The following is a 23,961-nucleotide window of genomic DNA, read 5'->3' on the forward strand; positions in this document are numbered from 1 at the left end:
GTAGTCCCTCCCTCCCTCCCTTTATTTTATTTAAATGGGCCTTTATTTTGTTCATTTATTTATACGCGGTGCTGAGAATCAAACCCAGTGCCTCACACATGCCAGGCAAGCGCTCTACCACTGAGCCACAACCCCAGCTCCTTGGTGGTCCTTTTCAATATGGCAGCATATGTCCTTCCAGAAGGAAATTTTCTGGTATTTCCTTATGTTTTCTTTGTTCTATTTCTGGAACACCTACTATTTGGATGTTGGACCTCTAGGAATGATCCTGTTGATTATCTTGTTTTCTAATTTCTTAAAGCTCTTTGTGTTCCACATCCTGTTCTTGTTTATTGAATGCATTGTTTTTTATCTGCAGATGAAACTGCTAAGTTTTGCCCCTTATTATAGACCTTCATAGGAAACAAGCAGGCTGTGGCGGAAGCATAAAAGTCTCAATTTATTTGGGCTCAGATTTCCACTTAGGAAAAGAAAAATATAGTGGAACCAAATTAAAATAAATATGTGGAGAGCACATTAGAGGCATGTATGTTAATACATATTTATAAATTTGCAGCAAAGTTTGCATATATTCTTTCTTTTGTTTTTTAATACCAATTTACACTTCCAGTCTTTTATTTTTTATTTTGAGAGAGGGTCTTGCTAAGTTGTTTAGGTCCTTACTAAGTCACTAAAGTGAGGCTGACCTTGAACTTAGAATACTTTTGCCTCAGCCTCCTAAGCTGCTGGGATTACAGGCATGCAGCACCATGCCCTGCTTGATCTCATGTATTCTTGACCAAAGTCTGGTTTGGTTAACATATCCATTTATTGAGTACATGTTTGTTTATCCATTTATTGAATATGTGTGTTTTTTTTAAATTTTTTAGTTAAACACTTGAACACAATATCTTTGTTTATTTTTACATGGTGCTGAGGATTGAACCTAGTGCCTCATATGTGCAAGGCAAGCGCTCTGCCACTGAGCCCTAGCCCCAGCCCTGAATATGTGTTTATATGTATACACACACATTAAGTTTTAGACACATTCTCTAGTTCTCCATTTTAGGGTTTCAATTATAAATAGTATGTTGGTAAGTTACATTAAAACATTATAAAGGAAACTATTTTTACACCTAAGTGCAATCTAATTATGATTTAGAGATAAGTGAGATTGAATGACTGCATTCAGTAATTATCTGGCAGCCATGTAGCTGACTGTGCGTTTATGAACAGGGAGAAGCATGTGGCTAAAGGCAGATGAGTCAAAACCAAGTATCTTCTAAAGGAATCTGTTAAATAGTCTACAGAAATGATTACAACTAAACATTAGGGTACATAACTTCTTCCGTGGAAGATCTTGTTTTCCTGGGTGCATATGTCATCCCTGTATTACTGCTTGTCTGATGATTCATTGTTTGTGGGTAGGAACAACTATTCATCGTCTGGGGAAAAAATTACATCTTTACCTTTGAAAAAAATTCTATTAAAGCGTTGGTGGCAATGTATGTGCAAGTAATCATTGTTTCTCTGTTTCATAAGTTTTTTGTACATTGATTTAATTTTTGCCTTCACTTGTGAAGAAGGTATTCTTAAGCCCTGATTTAAATGTAAGGAATCTGAGGCTTATAAGCAAAAGTAACTATCTGGGCATGGTGGTGCATGCCTATAAGCTCTGTGTCTAGGGAGGCTGAAGCAGGAAGATCGCAAGTTTGAAGTCAGCCTCAGCAACTTAGTAAGGCCCTAAGCAACAAGTGAGGCCCTGTCTCAAAATAAAAAATAAAAAGGGTGAGCACGACTGGGTTGAATCCCTGGGTCCCAGGAGGAAAATAAAAGATAAGAAGTTTGTCACACTTGATACTTGATAGAGACAAGTATCTATCAAGACACACTTGATAGAGCTGGAATTTAAACCCAAGTTTTTCTGATTGCAAAGTTTATTTTGTTTCCACTCTTTCCATGCTCTTGTGTTAAACTTAATGATGATATTCCTTTAAAAAATAATTACATATTTTTGGAATGTTAGTTAATCACTTTGGAAGTATTGATTTTGGAGTTGTAAAGAAATTTTAGTGAGTAGATGTGAATTCACAGATAGGTAATCTGGCCATTTGTGGACCCATGGAGAGTAGCAAAAAATGTCGCTTTCTAAGCATATTCCCAGTTGAAGTCACACAAAGACAATGCTCTGCCTTTTTGTAGCAGCTCTCATGGTGTAAAAGTATTCTTTTTGAGGTTTACTTAGTGCCATGTTTTTCATATTTTGTGTTTTTTGTTGGTGATTTTGCTATTTAAAGTGATGGCCCTGAGGCTGGGCTGGGGCTCAGTAGTAGAGCACTTACTTGCCTAGGAAGTGTGAGGTACTGGGTTCAATTCTCAGTACCACATATAAATAAATGAATAAAATATAGATCTATCAACATCTAAAAATTTTTTAAAAAAATAAAGTGGTGGCCCCAAATGTAGTGTTGAAGTAATGTCTAGGGTTCATAAGCGCAAGATGTGCCCAATTTAGAAAATATGTATATTAGATAAGCTGCCTTCAGGCATGAATTATGTTACAACAAATCCCATCATTATGTACAGCTAAAATGCACTAATGAAAGGGGGAGAAAGTGAACATCTTTCTTTATAACAAATATTTTGTGTACATCTTTGATTAAGTTTTAAGAGGCATTTATAGACATGGCGTTGCTGGATTGGAAAAGTATGCACACTCATTCCCCCAAAATGTCTTCCAAGAATCATTAGTCAGTTTACATTTTATCTGGCAATGTAATATAACCTGCTTTGCCTCCCAATAGACATTATTAAAATGTTTTTCAATTTATTTTTATATGTGTTTAAATATAGTTATCTTGTTTGAATTTAATATGCTTGATTATTATTGTGAATACTTCTGAATAACTTTTGGCTGTTTGTTTATTTTTGTGGTGCTAAGGATTGAACCCAGGGGCACTCTCTCTACCTTTAATCTACTTCCCAGTCCTATTTATTTATTTATTTATTTGTTTATTTATTTATTTATTTTGAGACAGAGTTTTAACTGGCCTGGAACTTGTGATCCTCCTACTCAGCCTCCAGAGTTGCTGGGATTACAGGCATATACCTGTAAGGTAGTCTTAAAAAGAGGTGGCAAGGCTACTAAATTCAGCTTTTTAAAATTTTCCTATCAGTTGTTTTTTCCATAACCTTAAGAGTTAAGTGAGTCCTACTAAAATTTAATAGGTGAATTCAGTTTAATTCTTACAGTTCTTTTTTTAATATATTCAGTTCTTCCTCATTAAAAGCTTTTTAAAGTTAATGATCAGTGCTATGGTGGTACTGGGTGGGTGATATCATATTCCCCACTGCCCTGTAAGCATACCCTTCATGTAGTTGACAGGAGTAGATAGTTGTTGAATAGGTAGATTTTTTCAAAGAGAAATTATTATAGGGAAGATACAAGGAAAAAATTCTAAATCCTACCTGTTTTCTGCTCTTCAAATATATAAATGTTTATTGAGAACCTAAGGGGTAATGATTATTCCTTCTTAGTGTTTTCCCAGTTTCTCAATTTACAGACTAGAGTTGAAAGTGTTTAAACTCTTAACAGTTTATTACAGAGAAGTGAAATATCCTTTCCAATTGAAAGGGATTTTTTGAAAGTGAAATCTTTTCTTCTTGCTTTTGTCAATAGCTTTGACTGTTGGTTTCTGTGCATATTGATTTTGTGATTCAATACTAATGTGTATGAGGGTCTTGTTTCCAGATCTACAGTTATTCTGTATTAATTACCTTTAAATTATGTTCTTTTGAATCACTCAATAGGAACTCTTTCTGCCATCTCTTTGTACCTTCTGATTCTCTCAGATCAGCTACCTAGAAGCCAGAAATCCTGTTCTTTTCTATAAATATATATTTGTAGAGGAAAAGACAGTTGAGGTTGCCACTACTTATTCCATATTTAGATATTCTTTGAACAAGATTTCAAAGAAGGAACTGTTGGGTGAATAAATGAGAAGTTGAGTAGTTTTTCTCATACCCTTCCTTTTCAAAACAGGGTTACTAATTTTTAGCTCTTAAAATAGTTTGGATGGGCTGAGGCTGTAGCTCAGTAGTAGAGTGCTTGCCTAGTATGTGTGAGACTTGAGTTTGATCCTTAACACCACATAAAAATAAATAAAAAGAATAAAGGTGTTGTAAAAAAAATCTTTAAAAAAAAAGTTTGGAGGCTGTAGCCCACTGCTTGGGAGGTTGAGGCAGGAAGATTATAAGTTTGAGGCTAGGTTGGGCAATTTAGCGAGACCCTGCTTCAAAATTAAAAAAAAAATTAAAAGGCTGGTGGTGTAAGTTAGTGATCAGGTGTCCCCTGGGTTCAGTCCCTGAGGTTTGTGTATAAGAGTGGAAGGTGAGTTTGTTCCATTTACTAAATTAAGGTTATTTATCATCCATCAAGCCCTGTACTAGAAAGATCTTTGTGTTTGTCTATGAGGGGAGGGAAAGAATTGAGTTTTTACTATAATGATTGGATTATTTTTGCTTTGCACACCTGTATAAGAATAATGAAACCAGTAGTCTTCCTTAGAAAAATGTACGTAGACTCAACATACATTTTTACACAGAATTTTGAGAGAAGTTGAGTGATCCAAGATCCTGTAACATACTTAAGATATCTGATTCAGCCAACAAAGGGGAAGTTTTTTACTTGGGGATCTATAACTTAACCTTTAGCCACTGGGCTCCTGACCTGTTTTCTTTTAACCCCCCTGTCTGTTCATAGCTCCATCTACAGGATTCTTTTTTTCTACCTAACATCAAAAAGTTGGACTTTTCTGCAGGTTCTTTCTGGGTCCTTCTCTTTGTTTTTTTTTTTTTTTTTTTTTTTTCCCCCATTTACTCCTGGGGGAATCTCTTCTTCCTTCTCTTCAGTTTCAAATATACAATATTGTTGGTGGCTGCTAGATTTATAATATCATCTGAGATTTCTCAAAGTGCTAAAATCCCATATGCTACTGCCTACTTGGAATCTCCTTTTGATATCTCATATGTCACTTACATAACAGATAAAAATTGTTACAAACATTTATTATGACAACTTCATTGAGATATCCACATACCATAAGGTTCAGTCTAAAAGTATACAGCTCAGTGGTTTTTAGTATATTCAGAGATGTGCAGCTATCATAACTAATTCCAGAATATTTTCATCACCCACAAAAGAATTCTCATACACATTAGCAGTCATTCCTAGCTCCCCTCTCTCCTCAGCCCCTAGCAACCACTAATTTCCTTTCTGTCTCTATATCTGCCTGTTCTGGACATTTCATAAAATGTGTCCTTTTCCTGGCCTCTTGAACTTAATATGATGTTTTTAAGGTTTCTTTATGATAGTAAGCATTAATACTTGTTTCCTTTTTTTAACCAAATGTTTCATTATATCAGTACTAGAGTTGATGGTACAAACATGTTTTTGATGACCCTGTACTGCTTGAGTGATAGGGAATTTGAAGATACAAAATATGAAAATCAAATGATAGCATATATAATTTAGGTAGAATATCACAAAACTGATAATTTAGATCTTGAATGTATTAATTTTGTTTAACATTTACCTTTTCTTAAAAAAAATACACAATGTGAAGCTATAATTAGTTTTAACCTGTGAAATCTCACACACATTCTGTGATATTTAACTTTTGGAAAGATAAGCTATTTTGTTATTTTCTTGAGATTAGCTGCATCTATTTACCCATTTTAAAATAGCTTTATAAAATCCATTTTGTAGGAAAAAATATTTAATTGTTCTAGAATAATGGATTTAATTCATGGGTCATATTTAATATTTTTTTCTGAAGTTTTGAATGAAATAAGGCATCATCATTTTAAGTGTAAAATGTCTTTGTGTTTAAATAACATTATTGAATTATGTTACAAAATATCAAACTATTAAGAGTCAGAATTATATGTTCTTCATACTTTGAGGCTTGGTATTCATGAATGTATAAAAGCACCATTTACTTTGAAGATTTACATATAAGACTGTATTTATTTGAATATGAACATCTAAATAAATCACCAGGATCATCTAAATGTTCTTTTTAATTAGGATTTTAGAAACTAGTCTTTATTAAGAAATGTAGCCATTTTCTAAAGCCATTTAGGAATTTCTCAAAACAAATCAGTGGTTTTCTTTGTCATGAGAGAACATTTATAAAGAAGTAATAAATGGGTTTTTAAAAAATTTAGTATTTTTATAAGGAAAATATGTTTGTGAAAATTAATATGAATAAGCTAAGAGATTATGGCATTTTGAGTTCTGAAAGATGTAAACCATTTTTCAAGAATATAAAATCTTGATTAAAGTGGTATTAAAGATGACTTAGCTATTAGATGAATTCTTTTCATGATTCGTATAAAACTTTAAAATAGGTGCTCACTTATAGGTGAGATGTTCTACTCTCCACTATGTGCCATTTAAGGGTAGGAGGAAATCTTCATTTCAGATGTGGTGAGTTGAGTTATATTGATGTGAAGAATAGTAGGATAATTTTGTGAGGTATTAAACATAGGTCAGTCAGCATAGTTACTCATATGACTAGATGCACATAGATGAAGTTTTAAATTCACAGTGTGGAAGGGCATGAACACTTATCAGAACAAGAAGGAAATATGTGGTTAAACGGTTTCAGCTCTTAACTGTAGACTATTTCCCTTCATCCAATTGAGAGGAGAAATGGAACCTTAGGTTTGATGAGGTTTTTTTCCTATTACAAGTTGAAATTGGTTCATCATGGTTTCTTGAAACCCTTAACAAAAATGGTTGTGTTTAGCAGTGTAGGGAAGCGACATAAATGTATATGTAGTAGGAGTCCTATAGATTTTATATTACAGATGTCCCAGGAACAAATTTTCTAGCATATTTGTAATTATTGGAAGTCAGTTCTTATTGAGCATCTTTCAAAACAAGAAGGATGCAAGAATCTTTGTGAAGAAAACTGCTAAGTAATCTCAGTGACTCAGGAGACTGAGGCAGGAAGATCGTGAGTTCAGAGCCAGCCTCAGCAGCTTAGTTTAGGCAATAAGCAACTCAGTGAGACCCTGTCTCTAAAAAAACATAAAAAGGGCTGGGATGTGGTTCATTGGTTAAGTACCCCTGGGTTCAATCCCTAGTACCAAAACAAAACAGAACAAAAACCCTGCTGAATTAAGTAAAGAACAAAATTATGCTTCCAACCTTTTTTTCCCCCCAAAATGAGAAACTGTCTTACCAATTTTCTGTACTCATAGTAGCTTGCAGAGCACTGAAATTATCCAGAGAAAGTACATTTGGATAAGTGAACTTATCCATAGGTAATAAAAAAAACTTTGTTTCTAAAGATGTATTTGATTACCTGGAGTTTTGAGTATCATTTAGGTACTGCTTCTTCTGCATTTAAAATATCTTAGCAAGGCAGTAAATGATTAAAATCTATGCTAATTTTCATTCAGAAGCCCATATTAAATAAGGTAGTGAGGATCTAAAATGATGTTTTTAAAAAAATAACTGTTAAAGTGTATTGTTAGGGTAGAGGAGATTGTAGGAAGTGTAATAATTCTCTTAAAGTTCTTATCTGTATCATAGTAAAATATTCACTTCAAGGTAGCATTAGCACCATCCTAATTACCCTTTTTTTTTTTTTTTTGATATGAGATCTTTTTCTGTTGGCTAGACTGGTCTCCAATTTCTAAGCTTAAGTGATTTTCCTTGCTTTAGTCTCCCAAGTAGCTGAGACTATAGGTGGGGTACCACCATGCCTGACAGGAATGAGTCAGTATGAAAGTTAATTTGGTGATTGAAAATAATATGAATTTGGAAGTCTTAAAGTGAGTTTTACTCTAGGAATGGTGAAGAACTTGGTTATTTTTTGAAGAAGAAAGCTTAAAACTTTAAAACTTCAATTAATTCCAAAGCTTAAGGATATAGGAGTTTTCTGATAAAGTTTAATGTTTATCACAGTATTCCCACTTATTGAGAATTCAGAATGTTTGGTTTTTTATTCTTAAGTTTTTATTATGTTTTAATTTATTGATGGATAGTGCATAATAATTTTAACAGTGAGTTGAAATAACTAGATTTTGGGTTAATTTATTGATTTCTGGGAAAATTATTGATTTTACATTAGTTCACAGCTGTGACCTAATACATTTCCTGGTGTATTTTAATGATTGTTAAACAGTTTAAATTAAATTCCTTTGAAGAGATAATACCTTGCAAGAGAAAAACAGGATTAATTATCAGGAAGCTGTGCAGTAACTTATAAAACTGAAGGAAATATGAAGAGTTGAACCGTGCCTGGCTACAGGTATCGAAGTTGAAGGAAGCAGTACATGCTCTAATCAGAGGATAGTGAGTTCCAGTTGTTTTCCCTCTTTATATCTTTCTATGCAAAATCAGAAGAACATCAGGACAAAGAATCTGGTGTCCTAGCCTTAACTGGAAGAGTAAAGAAACATTCTTCAAGCATCACCTTATTACAAACAGTTTTTACAAATCCTATATAATTTTCTTTTTAAAATAATCTGGAAAATTGTGACTAGAAATAAAATCCTATGTCTGAGGATATAACTTAATGGTAGAGCACTTGCCTATCATTGAGTTTGATCCCCAGCACTATGAAAGGAAGAAAGGGGAAAGAAAAGGAAAAGGAAGAAGTAGGTAGAGAGGGAGGAAGGGGGAAAAGGAAGGAAATAAAATCCTAGTAGGGCAGATTAATTTATAGAATATGTCAGAGACTGTGGTGTGTGTATTTTTTAAAGAAAACTATGGATTGTTATAAATAAGCTTAAACTTTTAATGTTCACACATCTGATAGTTTTTTAGTGGTTTTCATTCTTCTTTTCTATGTCTTAGGTGTATTTGAAGGCTCCCATGATTCTGAATGGAGTCTGTGTTATCTGGAAAGGCTGGATTGATCTTCAGAGACTGGATGGTATGGGATGCCTGGAGTTTGATGAGGAGCGAGCCCAGGTAGGGTGACGTCAGGCCTTTCTGAACATTCATCTTTTATTTAGCCCCTAATCTTGCTCTTGTCTAGGGACCTATTTTACCTAATCTTTAAAAGTAAATATAGAGCCAGGTGCGTTAGTGCATGCCTATGATCCCAGCCACTGTGGAAGCTGAGGCAGGAGCATTGCAAATTCAGAGCCAGCCTCAGCAACTTAGTGAGGCCCTAAGGAATTTAGTAAGCCCATATCTCAAAATCTCAAATGAAAAATGAAAATGGGGATGTGGCTCAGTGGTTAAGCACCCCTGGGTTTAATCCCTGGTACCAAAAAAAAAAAAACATAAAATCTAGACAATAATAAAAAGTAAATCAAGAAAATAATACATTCTAGTAATATTGAGGAATTCTGAAAATGTTGAAGCCCACATCTGGTCTCAATTTGGGTAAAGTGTTTTTTTCAGTGGTTCCAGACTTTCATTGGATTAGTCCTGTCTGCTTGGTGGGAACTTAAAAGTTCAGTAAATGGTTCTATTTAGTATTTGTTAGTGAACCTTAGAACATTATAAGGGGGATAAAATCATTCAAAATAAAATGTAGAAACAGACTAGGTGTAGTGGTGCACTCCTATAATCCCCACAACTCCAGAGATTGAAGCAGGAACGTCATAGATTTGAGACTAGCCTCAGAAACTTCAGGGGACCCTGTCTCAAAATAAATAAAAAAGGGATGGGGATGTAGCTCAATGGTAGAATGTACACAAGGCCCTGGTCAATCCTAGTACTAGAAAGAAGAAAAAAAAGTGGAATCTGTGACATTGTAGTCAGGAGCTGCTGCCATCCCTTTCCCACCTCTGAGGTCCCTCAGGTTCTATCCTGCATAGCAGGGTAAGCCACAAGGACTGGTAGCTCTGTTGTAGGGAGGGAGGAAGGGAAAAAAAGGAAGGAAATAAAATCCTAGTAGGGCAGATTAATTTATATGGTCAGAGAGAACATAGACCAGATCTTGGAGAAGATCCATGTCCAGGATATTGTTGAAAACAATAGATGACTTATTAGCAATCTGGCAGTTATTGTTTTAAGAAGCAATAAGAAGGCCAACCAGCCAGAGCTTTATCAGGGAAATCCAGGGACATATATAGCTAGAGTAGCCCTACTAAGATCACACTTTTGTGGACTGGAAATTTACATGTGTGTGCCAAGCTATACCTGCTTTAGAGAGAAGACAAAGGGGCCTTTGTAAGCTGCTAGACCCTGGCAAAACACATAGTAAACTGGTAAACTCACTAAATTTAGCATTTCCCCAAACCTCACATAGATCTTATGGCAAAGAACAGAAGCCTATTGGCTTAGATAATTTAAGCAAAACCTCTGACCTATAACTGGCTGACAGCTAAGCTATGCTGACCAGTAGGTAGCCTTCCAGAAAACAAGACTTAAAAAGATCACACAAAACAAAAAACTGAGCAGTGGCATCAGTGGCTACACACTGCTAGGCAAAGCAGACTATAGGATTATTCAATTCGAGTCAGTGAACAAACAAAAAGAGCCAACAACAAGCTAGAAGCAGGATCAGAATTCAGAGTTGCTACACCATGTTATCTAAAATTTCAGTTTTCAACCAAAAAATCATGAAATACACAAATAAGCCTGAAAAAAAGAAAAAGAAGAATGCAATAGAAACCTTCAAGGGGTTCCAAAATATTGGTTCTTAGAGGCGTGAATTTCAAAGTAGTTATTTAGTTCAAAGAACTAAAGGAAAATTCTTTTTTTTTTTTTTTAAATTCTTTGCTTTAAAGATTAAAATTTCTGAGCACATGCCTGTAATCCCAGCTACTTAATTTGAAACCAATATGGTAATTTAATGAGACTGCCTCAAAATAAAATAAAAATGGCAGGAAATACAGGCCAGAGGTAGAATGCTCCTGGGTTTGATCCCTAGCATAAAAAATAAATGAATTTTTTTTAAAAGATAAAATTCTGATTACGGTGACTTTCCAAATATATAAAATCAATAAAGAGGTCTAAATTATAAAATAGAATCATGTGGATGTGGTGGCATGCACCAGTAATCCCAGCAGCTCTGACAGCTGAGAAGGGAAGATTGCAAGTTTGAGACCCACAAATAAAAAATAAAGGAAAAGAAAATATTAACAATGTAGCTCAGTGACAAAAGTGCCCCTGGGTTCAAACCCCAGTGGCCCCCCCCCCCAAAAAAAGGCTCACATATAAGGAAGCCACAATAAAATAAATAACTGGCCTATTTTTGTTGTTGTTGTTGTTATTTAAATGTTTTGTTGTTCTGGAGGCTAAAGAGTAGTAAGATGGCATGTGCAAAATGCTGGAAGAAAAGGTAAAGCACATTACCAGATGTTAATGTCACTTAATTTTTTGGTATTAAATTTGTTAGTAGAGTTGAAATGATAATGACAAGAAAAAAAACAAGTTTCATTATTTCTTTGTTCTCTCTTCCCGTATTCTCCATTTATGGAAATGTGAGAATTTCTAATCCAAGAGATCAAAAAATGAAACCTTCCTTGTAAAAAAATATTCAAAGTTTAAATTCTTAAGAAAGAATCCCTGCTACCCTGATTTCCACAGTGGTAGGAGTCCCAGTTCTTTCAGGAAAATGATATTTTCCAGGCCTCAGAGTTCTCTTTCATAAAACAGGGGAAATGCTACCCACAAAATTATTGGTAGCCTACCATAATACCTGGCATACAATAGTTTCTAAATGAAGATTCTTGATTTTTGTTAATTTGCACTTGAGCATTTTATACTTACAGTTTCCACTATTAAGGGATCCTAATCTGTCTCTTATATTAATATGTTATTTTGAAAGGAATGAATTTCAGCCTTCGGTCATTGGATATGTTTATGCTAGAACAGGGAGTAAACCTGGCCAGTAGCCCCACTTCTGTGTCCCAACACAATTTTTGTTTATCTCTGCTGATCCACAGACAGAAGTAACTTTTCTAAATTGACCAAAAAGTTGTTTGAAAATTCACCTCAATTCTTGGTTGGTGTTACATCAGTAATGATATAGTATTCATTTGGCCCTCCACATCCCGGGGTTCTACACCCATCCATTCAACCAACTGGATCAAAAATATATATTTTTAAAAATTATTTGCATTAGATATATTTTTCTTGTGATTCTTCCCTAAACAATTATATTAGGTATGATTAGCAATCTAGAAATGTTTTAAAGAATACAGGAGGATGCATATAGGTTATATTCAAATACTACTTTTTTGATTTGTTTTATTTTGCTTTGTGGTGCTGGACTTTAAACCCAGGGCTTGGTGCATGCTAGGCAAGCATTCCCCACTTAGCTACATCCCTGACTCCCAATTTCATTTTAGCTAAGGATATTGCATGCACTTATTTTGTATGGATACCAAGGGATAACTGTAATTTGATGTAGAATTAAAAGAGTGATCACTTGTCATTTCTGATACATTCCTGAAAATAAAAGATGTCATTTAAAATAACTAAAATCATATAACATTTTGACCCACAAAATATTTTATTGCTACTAGTCTTAGAAAAGTAATGGTTGGGCATGGTGGTACATTCCTGAAGTCCCAGCTACTTGGAAATCTGAGACAGAAGGGTCATAAGCTCAAGGCCAGCCTGGTCAACTTAGGTGAGATTCTATATCAAAGTAAAACTAAAAGGGCTAGAGATGTAGCTCACAGGAAGAAAGAGTTTACCTAGCATGTGTGGGGCCTTAGGTTTAATCCCCAATACCGCAAAAAAAGAAAATTCTACGCAAAACTATTTTCAGAAGCAAGTTTTTCTTAAAAAATTAACTTATCTTTGTACATTATAGCAAAATGAAAAATTTATCTTTATGTTAATTAGTCTATAAGAATAAATATTTTTAAAAATTTTAAGGGTCTCATACATGCTAGCCCAGTGCTCCACTACTGAGCTATCTACACCCAGTCCCTTTTATTTATTGTTTTGAAACAGGGTCTCACTACTTTGCTGAGGCAGCCTTCAAACTTGCAATCTTCCTGCCTCCTACCTCCTAAGTAGTTGAGATTATAAGCACATGTCACCATGTCAACTTAATGTCTTACTTCATTTTTTAAAATAAAGGTGCCTATAATGTTTTAATTAATAAATTTGGACCCTTGACATCTTTGGCTATTCCCTGAGCTGTATAAAAAATTGACAACAAGCTTAGCATAGTGGTACATGCTTGTAATCCTAGCAATTTGGGGTCTGAGGCAGGAGATTGCACATTTGAGGCCAGCTTCAGCAAAAGCACAGTGCAAAGCAACTCAGTGAGACCCTGTCTCTGAATAAAATATTTAAAAAGTGCTAGGGATGTGGCTCAATTGGTCAAGTGCCCCTGAGTTCAATCCCTGGTACCAAAAAAAAAAAAAAGTGCTGTATGAAAAGGTTCTTCCCAAAAAGAATAGATATGAGAATTGAAGAGGAAGACTTAAAGCTTTTATCTTTATTTGCAAAATATACATGTACCTAGTATATCCAAAACAATCTGTAAACCATTAGAAAAATTAATATGGATGTTACAAGGTGTTGGATATAATACAACGTCAGTACACAATCAGTTATATTTCTGTATATTAACAAACAAACAAAAAAAAAGACAAATACAGGGATGGGGTTATAGCTCAGTGATAGAGTGCTTGCCTAACACCTGAGGCACTGGATTTGATCCTTAGCACCACATAAAGATAAATAAAGTATTGTGTCCATCTACAACCAAAAAATATATATATTTCTTTAAAAATAAACAAACATGAAAGTGACTGCAGTGCAACCTCCTGTTCCATTCCAGTTAATTAAAACCACACCTCCTTGCGTGTGCACAGAGTACATAACAGTACTCACTTTTTTTTTTTTTTTTTTTCCCCTTTGTACCATGGATTGAACCCAAGGGCACTTAACCACCATTGAGCCACATCCCCAGCTCTCTTAATTTTTTATTTAGAAATGGTCTCTCTGAGTTGCTTAGGGCCTTGCTAAGTTGGTAAGCCTGATTTTTAAACTCTCAATCCTCCTGCCTCACTCAGCCTCCCGCATACTCATGTTTAACAGCAATTAGTTTTGTCCATTTATATAGATGGCTTCATAAAATATTCACTGTTTTCTAACCCTCAATATATTTGTGAAATTAATCTGTGTTAGTATGTTGTAGTTTTTCATTCTCCTTGTATTTCTTTGTATGATCATGCACTTTACAAATTTTACTGTTAATGGTCATTTGGGCTATTACATTATCAAATATCCTCTCCTCTGGAGAGGTCTGTATATTTATTACTATTGTATACATGCCTGGCATAGAACTGCTAGATCATATGTGCAACCTTTATTTTTCTTTTTTTCCCCATATTTTTTAATTGGTACACTATAGTTCTGCATACTGATGGGATTTGTTGTTACATTTGTACATACACACAATATAACAATAAATTTGGCCAATATCACTCCTCAGCACATCTTCCCTTTCTCCCTACCTCCCCTGGTCCCTTTCCTCTACTAATCTCCTTTTGATTTTCATGAGATCCCCATCCTCCCTCTTAATACCTTTATTTACCTTTTTCCTCTCTAGCTTCCACATGAGAGAAAACATACAACCCTTGGCCTTTTGATTCTGGCTTTTTTCACTTAACATAATGGTCTCTAGTTCCATTTTCCTGCAAATGACATAATTTCATTTTTCTTTATGGTTGAATAAAACTCCATTGTGTATATACCACATTTTTTAATTCATTTATTCATTGAAGGACACTAGCCTGGTGTGAATTGTGCAGCTATAACCATGGGTATGCATGTATCACTGTAGTATGATGACTTTTAATTCTTCAAGATAAATACCAAGTGAGCGGAGTGGTGCATGCTTGTAATCCTAGCAATTTAGGGGCACTGCTACTTTTAATTCTTTAGGATAAATACCCAGCATCTGGGTCATACGGTGGTTCCATGCCTAGTCTTTTGAGGAAACTCCATACCGATTTCCATAGTGGTAACCTTAATATTAACTGCCATTTTTTCTGAACTTTGTGCCAGTGTTACCTAACCAGCACATCTTTTACTGCTCTACATCCTTACCAGCGTTTGGTAATATCGGTCTTTTTCATTTTAATCATTCTGATGGATGTATGCTAGTATCTTCTTATGGTTTCAATAATCATTTCTCTGATGATTTAATAAAGTTGAGTATCCTTCATTTGTATAGCCTCATTTGTAAAGTACTGGCTAAAAGTCTTTTGTCTCTTTTGGTTTGTTGTTATTGTTGTAGTATTGGGGATTAAACCTAGGGGCATTTTACTACTAGCTACAAACCCTGCCCCCGCCCCTTTTTTATTTTATGTTGAGAGGAGATCTTGCTAAGTTACCCAGGCTGGCCATGAACTTGTGATACTCCTGCTTTAGTCTCCCAAGTGGCTGGGATTACAGGCATTTACCATTGTGCCAGCCTTTTGTCTATTTTTATATTGGGTTGTTTTCTACAATAAAAGTATTTTCTCACTGAAATGTGGTTCCTTACATATTTTGAATAGGTCCTTTGTCAGAAAGTTCTCTCACAAATTAAGATGCTTCTGAATATAAGTATAGAAACTCAAAACTGTTTAATGATTGCATTTTGGTATTTTAATTTTAGTTATTTTAATTTTAATTATTTTGTAGATATAAATGTCAGTATGTTTTTTATTTACATGCTTGGTTTCCAATAATGCAATTCTCTAAAAATGTAAAAAACAGAAAATTTTTGTACATCACCAGTAAATATTCCTCCACACATCCCCCCCACAAGAAAAAAATAAAAAATCATTGCCATTGTAGAAACTACATTGGTTTCAGAATGGTTCTTTAAAGACTCAAATTTTCCAGAATAGAATAGACATTATGATTGCTGTATGTATATAAGTGACTCTATGACCAATGGGATTCTGCAATCTGTACAATCAGAAAAATGAGAAATTATACCCCAATTGATTCAAATGTATGAATTGCCAAGATCATTGTAATGTCATGTGTCGCTAAAAAAAAAAAAAAGACTCAAATTTTCTAAAAATCCAAAGATAATGTGTACTGTCATGCAAGTTTTTTTTTTTTTTTTTTTTTTAATGCCAGGGATCTAATCCAGGGCCTTGCACATGCCAAGTGCTCTACCACTGAGTTTACATCCCCAGTGCTCATGATGAGGTCTTTGTTGTTTTTGTTCTTTAGCATCAGCTTTGTTACAACACTTCTGTAGTTCAGTTACTTTTATTACTTGTAAATTCTAAAACTATAAAGTACAAATGTCAGCAGAGTGTCTCATTTCTTTGGATGCAGTGATGAATTACATGTGTATCAAAACAAGTTCCTAGTAAATTTCTATTTTGTGGTTTTTTTTTAATTCACTGAAAATGTTATTTTCCTATAGGTCTACCAACCTTCATATTTATATTATCAACATAGGAGCCAATAATCTCACCTTCATTATTATACTTTTTAAATGGTTTTACTTTCATAATCACAAACTTTGAAAAAATTTTTGTTTTCTCCCCATGATTGGGTTAGAAAAAATAAATCCATTATTGGAATTAACAGACTTTCTGTTTCAAACACCAGATGACACTAATGCAAAACTGGTGTCCTTGAGCTATAAGATTTTCCTATTAAGCCAACATATGAACAGCTTTGCTTTTTTTGTATGTGTACAAGAATGTGGATAAAATTAACTTGGAAGAGTCATTTGATTTAAATGAAGTTATGTTCTGCAGAATGATTGATTAAATGTACCATTTGCAGCTGCATATGTTAAATTGTTGCCTTTAAAGTAGATACTGATGCTTCTTCAGCAGATTTATTTCTTCTGGTTTTCACCTGAGAAGTGATATCATTCTGTCCCCCACAGCATATCACATATATATAGGTTTATCAACTTTCTTGGAAACAAATGTGATTAATTTTTCATTAAATGTGAAATTCCATTTTTTAAGTTCTTTGCTGCAGAAAGGTGTTACCAAATTGTAAATAAATACATTTGTAGATTTAGATAATACAATAAAGGTAAAATCACTGTAGCAAAAGTGGTCAGAATATTCTATATGTGCTCTATAACAGAAAGGCTGAATTTTTACTTCCCATATGAATTTTACAGATACCCAGCTTTATTTTATGTTTACTCCACCTGGCTACTCTGTGCAGGTTGTGGTATAAATCATGGAATAACTGGCTTTAAAACAGGAAGCTGGTGGGGACTTGAATACTGGAAACCCCTCCCAGCATCACCTGAAGCTAGATAAAGTTAGTTGTTCATAGCCATTAGTTTACTTCATAAGGGAGCAGGTAGTTTTATCAGCAAGGGCTATCCTTGAAAGGGAGTTGTTTCTTGTACAAGATCAGGATGACACTGGTAATTGCCTATCTTTCTGATTTTACCATTTGTTAAAATGTGGATTCTGTTCACTTCCCATACATCTCACTTGTCACTAATCAGACCAAAACAGATTAGAACTAGAAAATAGAGGGCTACTAAATCTCTCCTAGCTTTATGTTTGTTATTGTTGTTCTAATTAGTTATACTTGACAGTAGAATGCATTTTGACACATCATACATAAATGGAGTAAAATTTCTCATTTTCTGGTTGTACATGATATAGAGTTACTCAAGTCATGTAATCATATGTGCACATAGGGTAATGATGTCCAATTCGTTCTACTATCCTTCCTTAGCTGGCTTTTTTACTGCAAAAATTAGTAATACTTTTTATTCTTTTAACAACAACAAAAAAAATCCATGACCATTGCTAGAATACATTAATGGCTAATAACTTTTTTAGGGACTCAAATCACATATCATGTTATATACTCATTTTATCCTCTAATTTTCCTCTACTGCACTTATTGCAGTTGATAATTTTATATTGAATTGCTAATTTAATTTTATTTTCCACCTGCCCCACTGGATCAGAAGCTGCATGAAGAGCTTGTTCTCTTACATTATATCCAAAGCACCAAGCATAGTGAGTTGGGCATAATAAAGGCTCAAAAAATATTTGTAGAATAAATGAAAAAATGAACAAGTAAATGCACAGAACAGAAGGATCATCAGCAAATATGTTCAGTTGATGCCTAACTAAATAATAAAAAGCCTTCAGGGAACTGGGACAGCATTCTTTTGCAAGTACCTCTGGCTTGTATAGTACATTCTGAGCGTACAATAGGTATGTGTAATGTTTAATAAAATGTGTGAATTTTACATACATTAATGTTTATAAAATAATTCTAACAATGCTGTCAGATAATTGCTTAGGCACTTATGTGTTATCTAATCTTTACAAAAGCATTGTTGTACAATATTTCTCTGCTCACTTTACATATGAATTTACGGTAGAAAATACCTTGTCCTGGGTCCTAAAGATAGTAAGAGCATCATAACATTTTTTATTCAGTCCTGGAGATATAACCCAGGGCTTCTTGCATGCTAGGCAGTGCTCTACCACTGAGCTGTATTCTCAGTTCCAAGAATGGGAATTTGATCACATTTCTTCAATTCTGTTTAAGTTAATAGGTAGACATTGTGTCATTGAAAATTATAAGTTTTTTTTTTTTTTTTTTTTTTAAAAAAAACCCTGCTAACAATGACAAAGGATGTAGAGAAAGGTATCCAGAAGGGCTCAGTCCAGGTCTGGTATGGCACTTATACTATCAGAGGCCCCAGAGTCTTTTCATCTTCCTTCTCTATTGTGCCCAGCAAGTGACTACATCCTCTTTATTATGTTTGCACAGGTAGCTGCTGCATCTGTGAGAATTACATCAATTCCCAAGAAGGGATGGTGAAATGTCTCCTAAATAACTTGCTTGGAAGCCACATTGGGTGACTTGTGCTTATGATCTCATTGACTAGAAACAAAATACATGGCCACCCCTCGTTGCAAAGATTCTAGGAAAGTCAATATTGATGTCTTTTGATGTTGTTTTGGTTCTTTTAGTTTCTTCAAGTTTACCATTGAAAATCCTAATACATCTTCAAAAGTATATGAGTACAAGGTTGAAAATCCTGTGCTGTATGTACAGTGAGGGATTTTGTTTGTTTGTTAAGTTAGAAGGTATTGTGTGGTTAGGTTGTGCCTTAGAAAACGTGCACTTGTGTCTGTGGTGAGTGGTTGGAGTAACAGAATAGAAACAGAATAGATCATTTAGAATACCTTTGCAGTAATACAGCTAAGGGCTTTTAGTTTCCCAAACTAGGGAAATGTTTGTAAGAATAGAAAGGAGATTCAGGCTGGAGTTGTGGCTCAGTGGTAGAGCACTTGCCTAGTATGTGTGAGACACTGGGTTCGATTCTCAGCACTGCAAATAAATAAATGAATAAAATAAAGGTCCATCAACATTTTTAAAAAATTCTTTTAATAATAGAAAGGAAATTAAAGATTCCAAAAATGTAGGACTCAGTGGTGATGGTTAATTGTCTCTGTGGAAACTAGAAGAGGGTGAAGAATTAAAGATGGCTCAGATTCCTAGTTGAATTGAATGAATGGTACTACCAGCTGAGACTAAAGAAGAATAAAGGAGAAGATTTATAAAGTGCCTTTTTATGACAAAATGAGTTTGAAATATCTGGATTTTTTTTCATGCGTCGATCTTTAGTCACTGGGAAAAAAATTAGGATGCTATATTATATGTTATTTTTTTATTGATAATTTTCCTTAGGAATATATTTGGTTTTTGTTTTCTAGAAGTTTCTGGCATTTTATAGTCAGATTTTATATATATATATATATATATATATATATATATATATATATATATGTTTCTGGCTTTTGTGTCATAGTTAGGGCCTTATTTCAAATGAGAAATATTTATCTCTTTTTTTTTTTTCCTTGTACTTCTATGGTTTAAATATTGACAGGAATTTCATTTTGAAGAGTAAGAAAAATGAAGGGAAAAAAAGGGAAGGGGTTTTCAATTGTTTGAATACAATTAAACATGACTACTATTTCCAGCATGTATTACAAAACATGAAAATATACTATACTGATTTTTTCTCTTAAAAGTACCCCCAAAATTTATTTATTTATTTATTTTGGTGTTGATATCTTGAGAAGTACTTTACTTTTTGTTTCCTTCAAAAAATAAAACATCCCCAAATTTTAAAAATTTATTATAAATTAAAATAGTTATTTCACATATATTCTGACAGCAGGAGGATGCATTAGCACAACAGGCCTTTGAAGAGGCTCGGAGAAGGACACGTGAATTTGAAGATAGAGACAGGTCACATCGGGAGGAAATGGAGGTGAGAGTTTCACAGCTGCTGGCAGTAACTGGTTAGTACTTTCCCCAAAACTCTCAGGCTGTTTGTGATATATGTGCATAATATTTTTTAATGCTTTAATTTTGACTTTCATTTTAAAAATTGTACTTGCTTATTCTATTTGTTAAATGAAATTGCTATAAAGAAACATATTCTAATTTTAAGGTTGTATGTGAATTCCTCATTTATTGTTTTTCATAAAAATTATTTATTACAATAAAGTATATTTTCCTCTTAATTCATCAATCTAAATATTTTTGAGATTATTTGTAAAAATTACCAATGTTAACATAGAACACTATTATTTTGGGGTTACTGGGGATTTAACCCTACAGCACTTTACCATGGAGCTATATTCCCCAGCCCTTTTATTTTTTATATTGAGACGGGGTCTCACTATGTTGCCTAGGGCCTCAATAAGTTGCTGAGGCTGGCCTTGAACTTGTAATTCTCTTGTCTCTACCTCTGAAGTTATTGGGATTATAGGTATATGCCACCATGCCCAGCAAATTTAATAATTTTCAAACTACTCAAAGAATAGAATTAAGAAACTACTTCTCAACATTTGTTTATTACAGAATAAAATACAGGAAAGTGTGTTATGCAGTTTTAAAGTTTGGTATCTTTGTTGGCATGGACATATATATTTTTTCCTATATAAAATTGGAGCCTGCTTTAAGCAGATCTTAATTATAAGAATTAAAAGAATACATAAATGGTTGAGTACTAAAAATTCTTTAAAAATATATTTGAACAAAATAAAAATAAGAACTAGTGTGTTTTAAAAATGTTCTCGGAGGTTAATATTAATATCTGTCATTCTTCCAGTTTATAAACTTAGTATCAACATGAACATTTCCTACAAGAAGAAATAGAGTTAGCATGGACACAATACCTTTATTTTATTTATTTTGTAGTGCTGAGGATCAAACCCAGTGCCCCAGCCCAGCATGTGTTCATTTTTAATTAGGTCTATTAAAGCATTCATTTTATCAAATATGGTAATCTCTTTATTAAAATTTAATTATAGTATATCAACTAAATAGAATAATTTCCAGCCATGAAAAACAAATGTTTTGTACCTAAGGGAATCAAATTTATAATTACAGAAGGTAAATGGTGGTTACCAGGAGAAATGGGGAATGACTATTAAATGGGTATAGAGTTTCAGTTTTGTAAGATCAATCTGTTCTAGAGATGAAACATACTACAGTGTCACTAGTGAACTGAGTGCTCAAAAATGGTTAAGATGGTAAATTTTGTGTTATGCATTTTTACCACAGTTTTTAAAGTTTTAAAATCATTGTTACATAATACAGAAAATTTATAGGTTTTTTTCCCAAGCGCAAAATTATATATACAATATCATTTAATGTAAAAGTGTGTATGTGCGCATGCACACATATGTGCATGTTTACAAAGATAGTGTTAAGAGCCTAGACTGGAGCCAAACTGAGTTCTGAATCTAGTGGTACCACTTACTTTGTCACATTGGACTAATAACTTCACCTTTCTGTGACTGTGTTACTCATATATAAAACAGGGTTATAATGAGCCTGTCTTCTAGGGTCATTGTGAAGATTAAATAAGTAAATACATGGGAAAGCACTTGTAGAGCATGTGGCACTGATTAGATGTCAGCAGCTGTTATTGTTACTATGTCCTTTTGTGTGGTATTACAATATATCCGCTTAGAATAAATTTAAAATAAAACCTATTCAGTGGTTAGTGTATTAAATAGATTCAGCATCTTTTAACGATTGATAGTCCTTTGTAAATGAATTTATTTGTCTAATGAACTGATAACAACTAGGGATGTTCCCAAGAATACCTTTTTTTAGCTCGGAAAAGAAAACAGGAAGGATATATGTGACATACTTGTTTTCTCTTAAGATTTTACAAACTCCCATGCTACCTTTTTTATTTTTTATTTGTAAAATTAAGTTTTTAATGTATGATATGTATTTGTTGTCTTACACTTACCCTTTTTGCTTATGCTATTTGCAACTAGATGTAGAATATACTTGTCTACCATTTATCAAAGCGCAGCTTAAATGTTATATATGACTGTTCTTATTCATCTTCCAGTTTGTAGTTAGTGGAAACCATAGCACTGCTTATTTCTGTTAGTATTCTTATGGATAGTATGTTGAAACAATTATAAATATGTCTGACCTCCACTTAATTGAGATCCCATAGATAGAGCCCCTAATTTTTGTGTTCCTCACATTTATTCACCACAGTGTTTTTACATTGTGTTTAGTTGTTAAATGAACATCTTCAGAAAAGTCCTATCCTGCCTGAGAACTAGAATTGTAGGATAGTTTGTGGGATAAAGTATATGATACATATTAATGATGCAAATATTTTAAATATTTACAATTTGTTGGTTTATATAAATTAGTTAAATAAGTAATAAAGTAATGAGCCCCAACTGTGTTGTGCTGGATTCTGCATTAGGAACTGGAAATACATAGATTAAAAATGCAGGGCTTCTGTCCTTGAGTATCATTCTTGTGGGAAAAATTAGTGTGTAAACAGATAATTGTGTCCTTTAGCAGCCTGCATATATAATGGTGGGTTCAAAGGGGACTGCAACAGTGTAAAGGAAGGAGGAACATTTAAGTTGGCTTTTGCTTGAAAGATTCAACGGAGAATACACTTGCAGGGATTTAAAGGAAGAGTTTGGGTTTGCCAGGTAGACAGACTGGGGAAAGCTTTCCAAACAGGAGGAGCACTAACTGCAAAGGCATGAAGGAATAAGGGAGCTTACTAAGTCAGAGCATGGTCAGTCTTTCTGGAACCAGCTACCATGACCTTAAATTAATGTATTTGAAGAATAACTGTTTGATAATTAAAAAAACAATTATTTTGGAAGTTTTTAACTTGTTTGGTTTTTCTAATTTATAATATTGTTACTTGAAAAAATGTTTGATTCTCTTCTTGGAGCTTATCTGTGTCTGTGAACAAAAACTGTTAACAGAGGAGCCAAGTAATTTGTTGCTGAGATTGTTTTTATTAATTTTTTTTTTTTTTTTTTGGTCAGTGACGGTGAGCATAGGCTTTGTAGTCAGACCTCATTTACATTTCTGCTCCATCACTTGCCAGTCTCTCTTAAGGCCCAGTTTTCTCATAGAAATTGTTGTGAGAATTAAATGAAAAATGCTTGTAAAGCACTTAGTGTGGTTCTTGGTATGTGTATGCCTATAGTAAATAATAGCTCTAAAGTACTTCTTCAGTGCTAAAAGCTCTACCACAGTGCTGGTTCCAGTTAATTGAATTATCTGGCTAGCAAGAACATCCTTTTAGTTCTCTCAAGTGTTTCAGGGCACTTTCTCTGCATTATGACTAGAGCATAGAGAAAACAGTTAAATTTTCATCAATGATTTAGATCTTATAGTTCCTTACAGCAGTAATGTGAAACATCAGTTCTTGTAGAGAGCTGTCATCTAGGAGATTGGGCTGGAATCTGTCTCCAGAGTATGCACTGTAGGGAGGTTTGAGGTTTGCATGCCTTTTGGTACTTTGTATGTATATGTTTTCTTCATTTCTTTCTTTCTTGCTATTTTACCCATAAACTTTTTTTTTTTTTTTTTTTTTTTTTGATGGTGCTGGGGATTGTACTGAGAGCCTCGTACATACTTGGCAAGCATTCCGCCACTGAGCCCCATCCCTAGCCCCTCATAAACACTTTTATTAATTTTTTTTTTAGTCGTTGACAGACCTTTAT

The 23,961-nt window shown here is 33.9% G+C and overlaps 1 protein-coding gene across 2 annotated transcripts in view; it reads left to right on the forward strand.

Annotated features, from left to right (window-relative positions):
• The window catches only part of Cbfb (core-binding factor subunit beta), a 51,445-nt gene that overhangs the window by 18,376 nt on the left and 9,108 nt on the right, over positions 1-23,961 (forward strand). The window contains exons 4-5 of one of the 2 annotated variants that reach the window (XM_027953961.2): positions 8,852-8,968; positions 20,118-20,244. In XM_027953961.2, coding sequence (XP_027809762.1) covers positions 8,852-8,968; positions 20,118-20,244 — 244 coding nt within the window. The remainder of the gene's footprint in view (positions 1-8,851; positions 8,969-20,117; positions 20,245-23,961) is intronic. The other variant, XM_027953959.2, reaches the window with a different exon arrangement.

This window comes from Marmota flaviventris, chromosome 18 (genome assembly GCF_047511675.1).
Source record: "Marmota flaviventris isolate mMarFla1 chromosome 18, mMarFla1.hap1, whole genome shotgun sequence".
Classification (NCBI taxonomy): domain Eukaryota; kingdom Metazoa; phylum Chordata; class Mammalia; order Rodentia; family Sciuridae; genus Marmota; species Marmota flaviventris.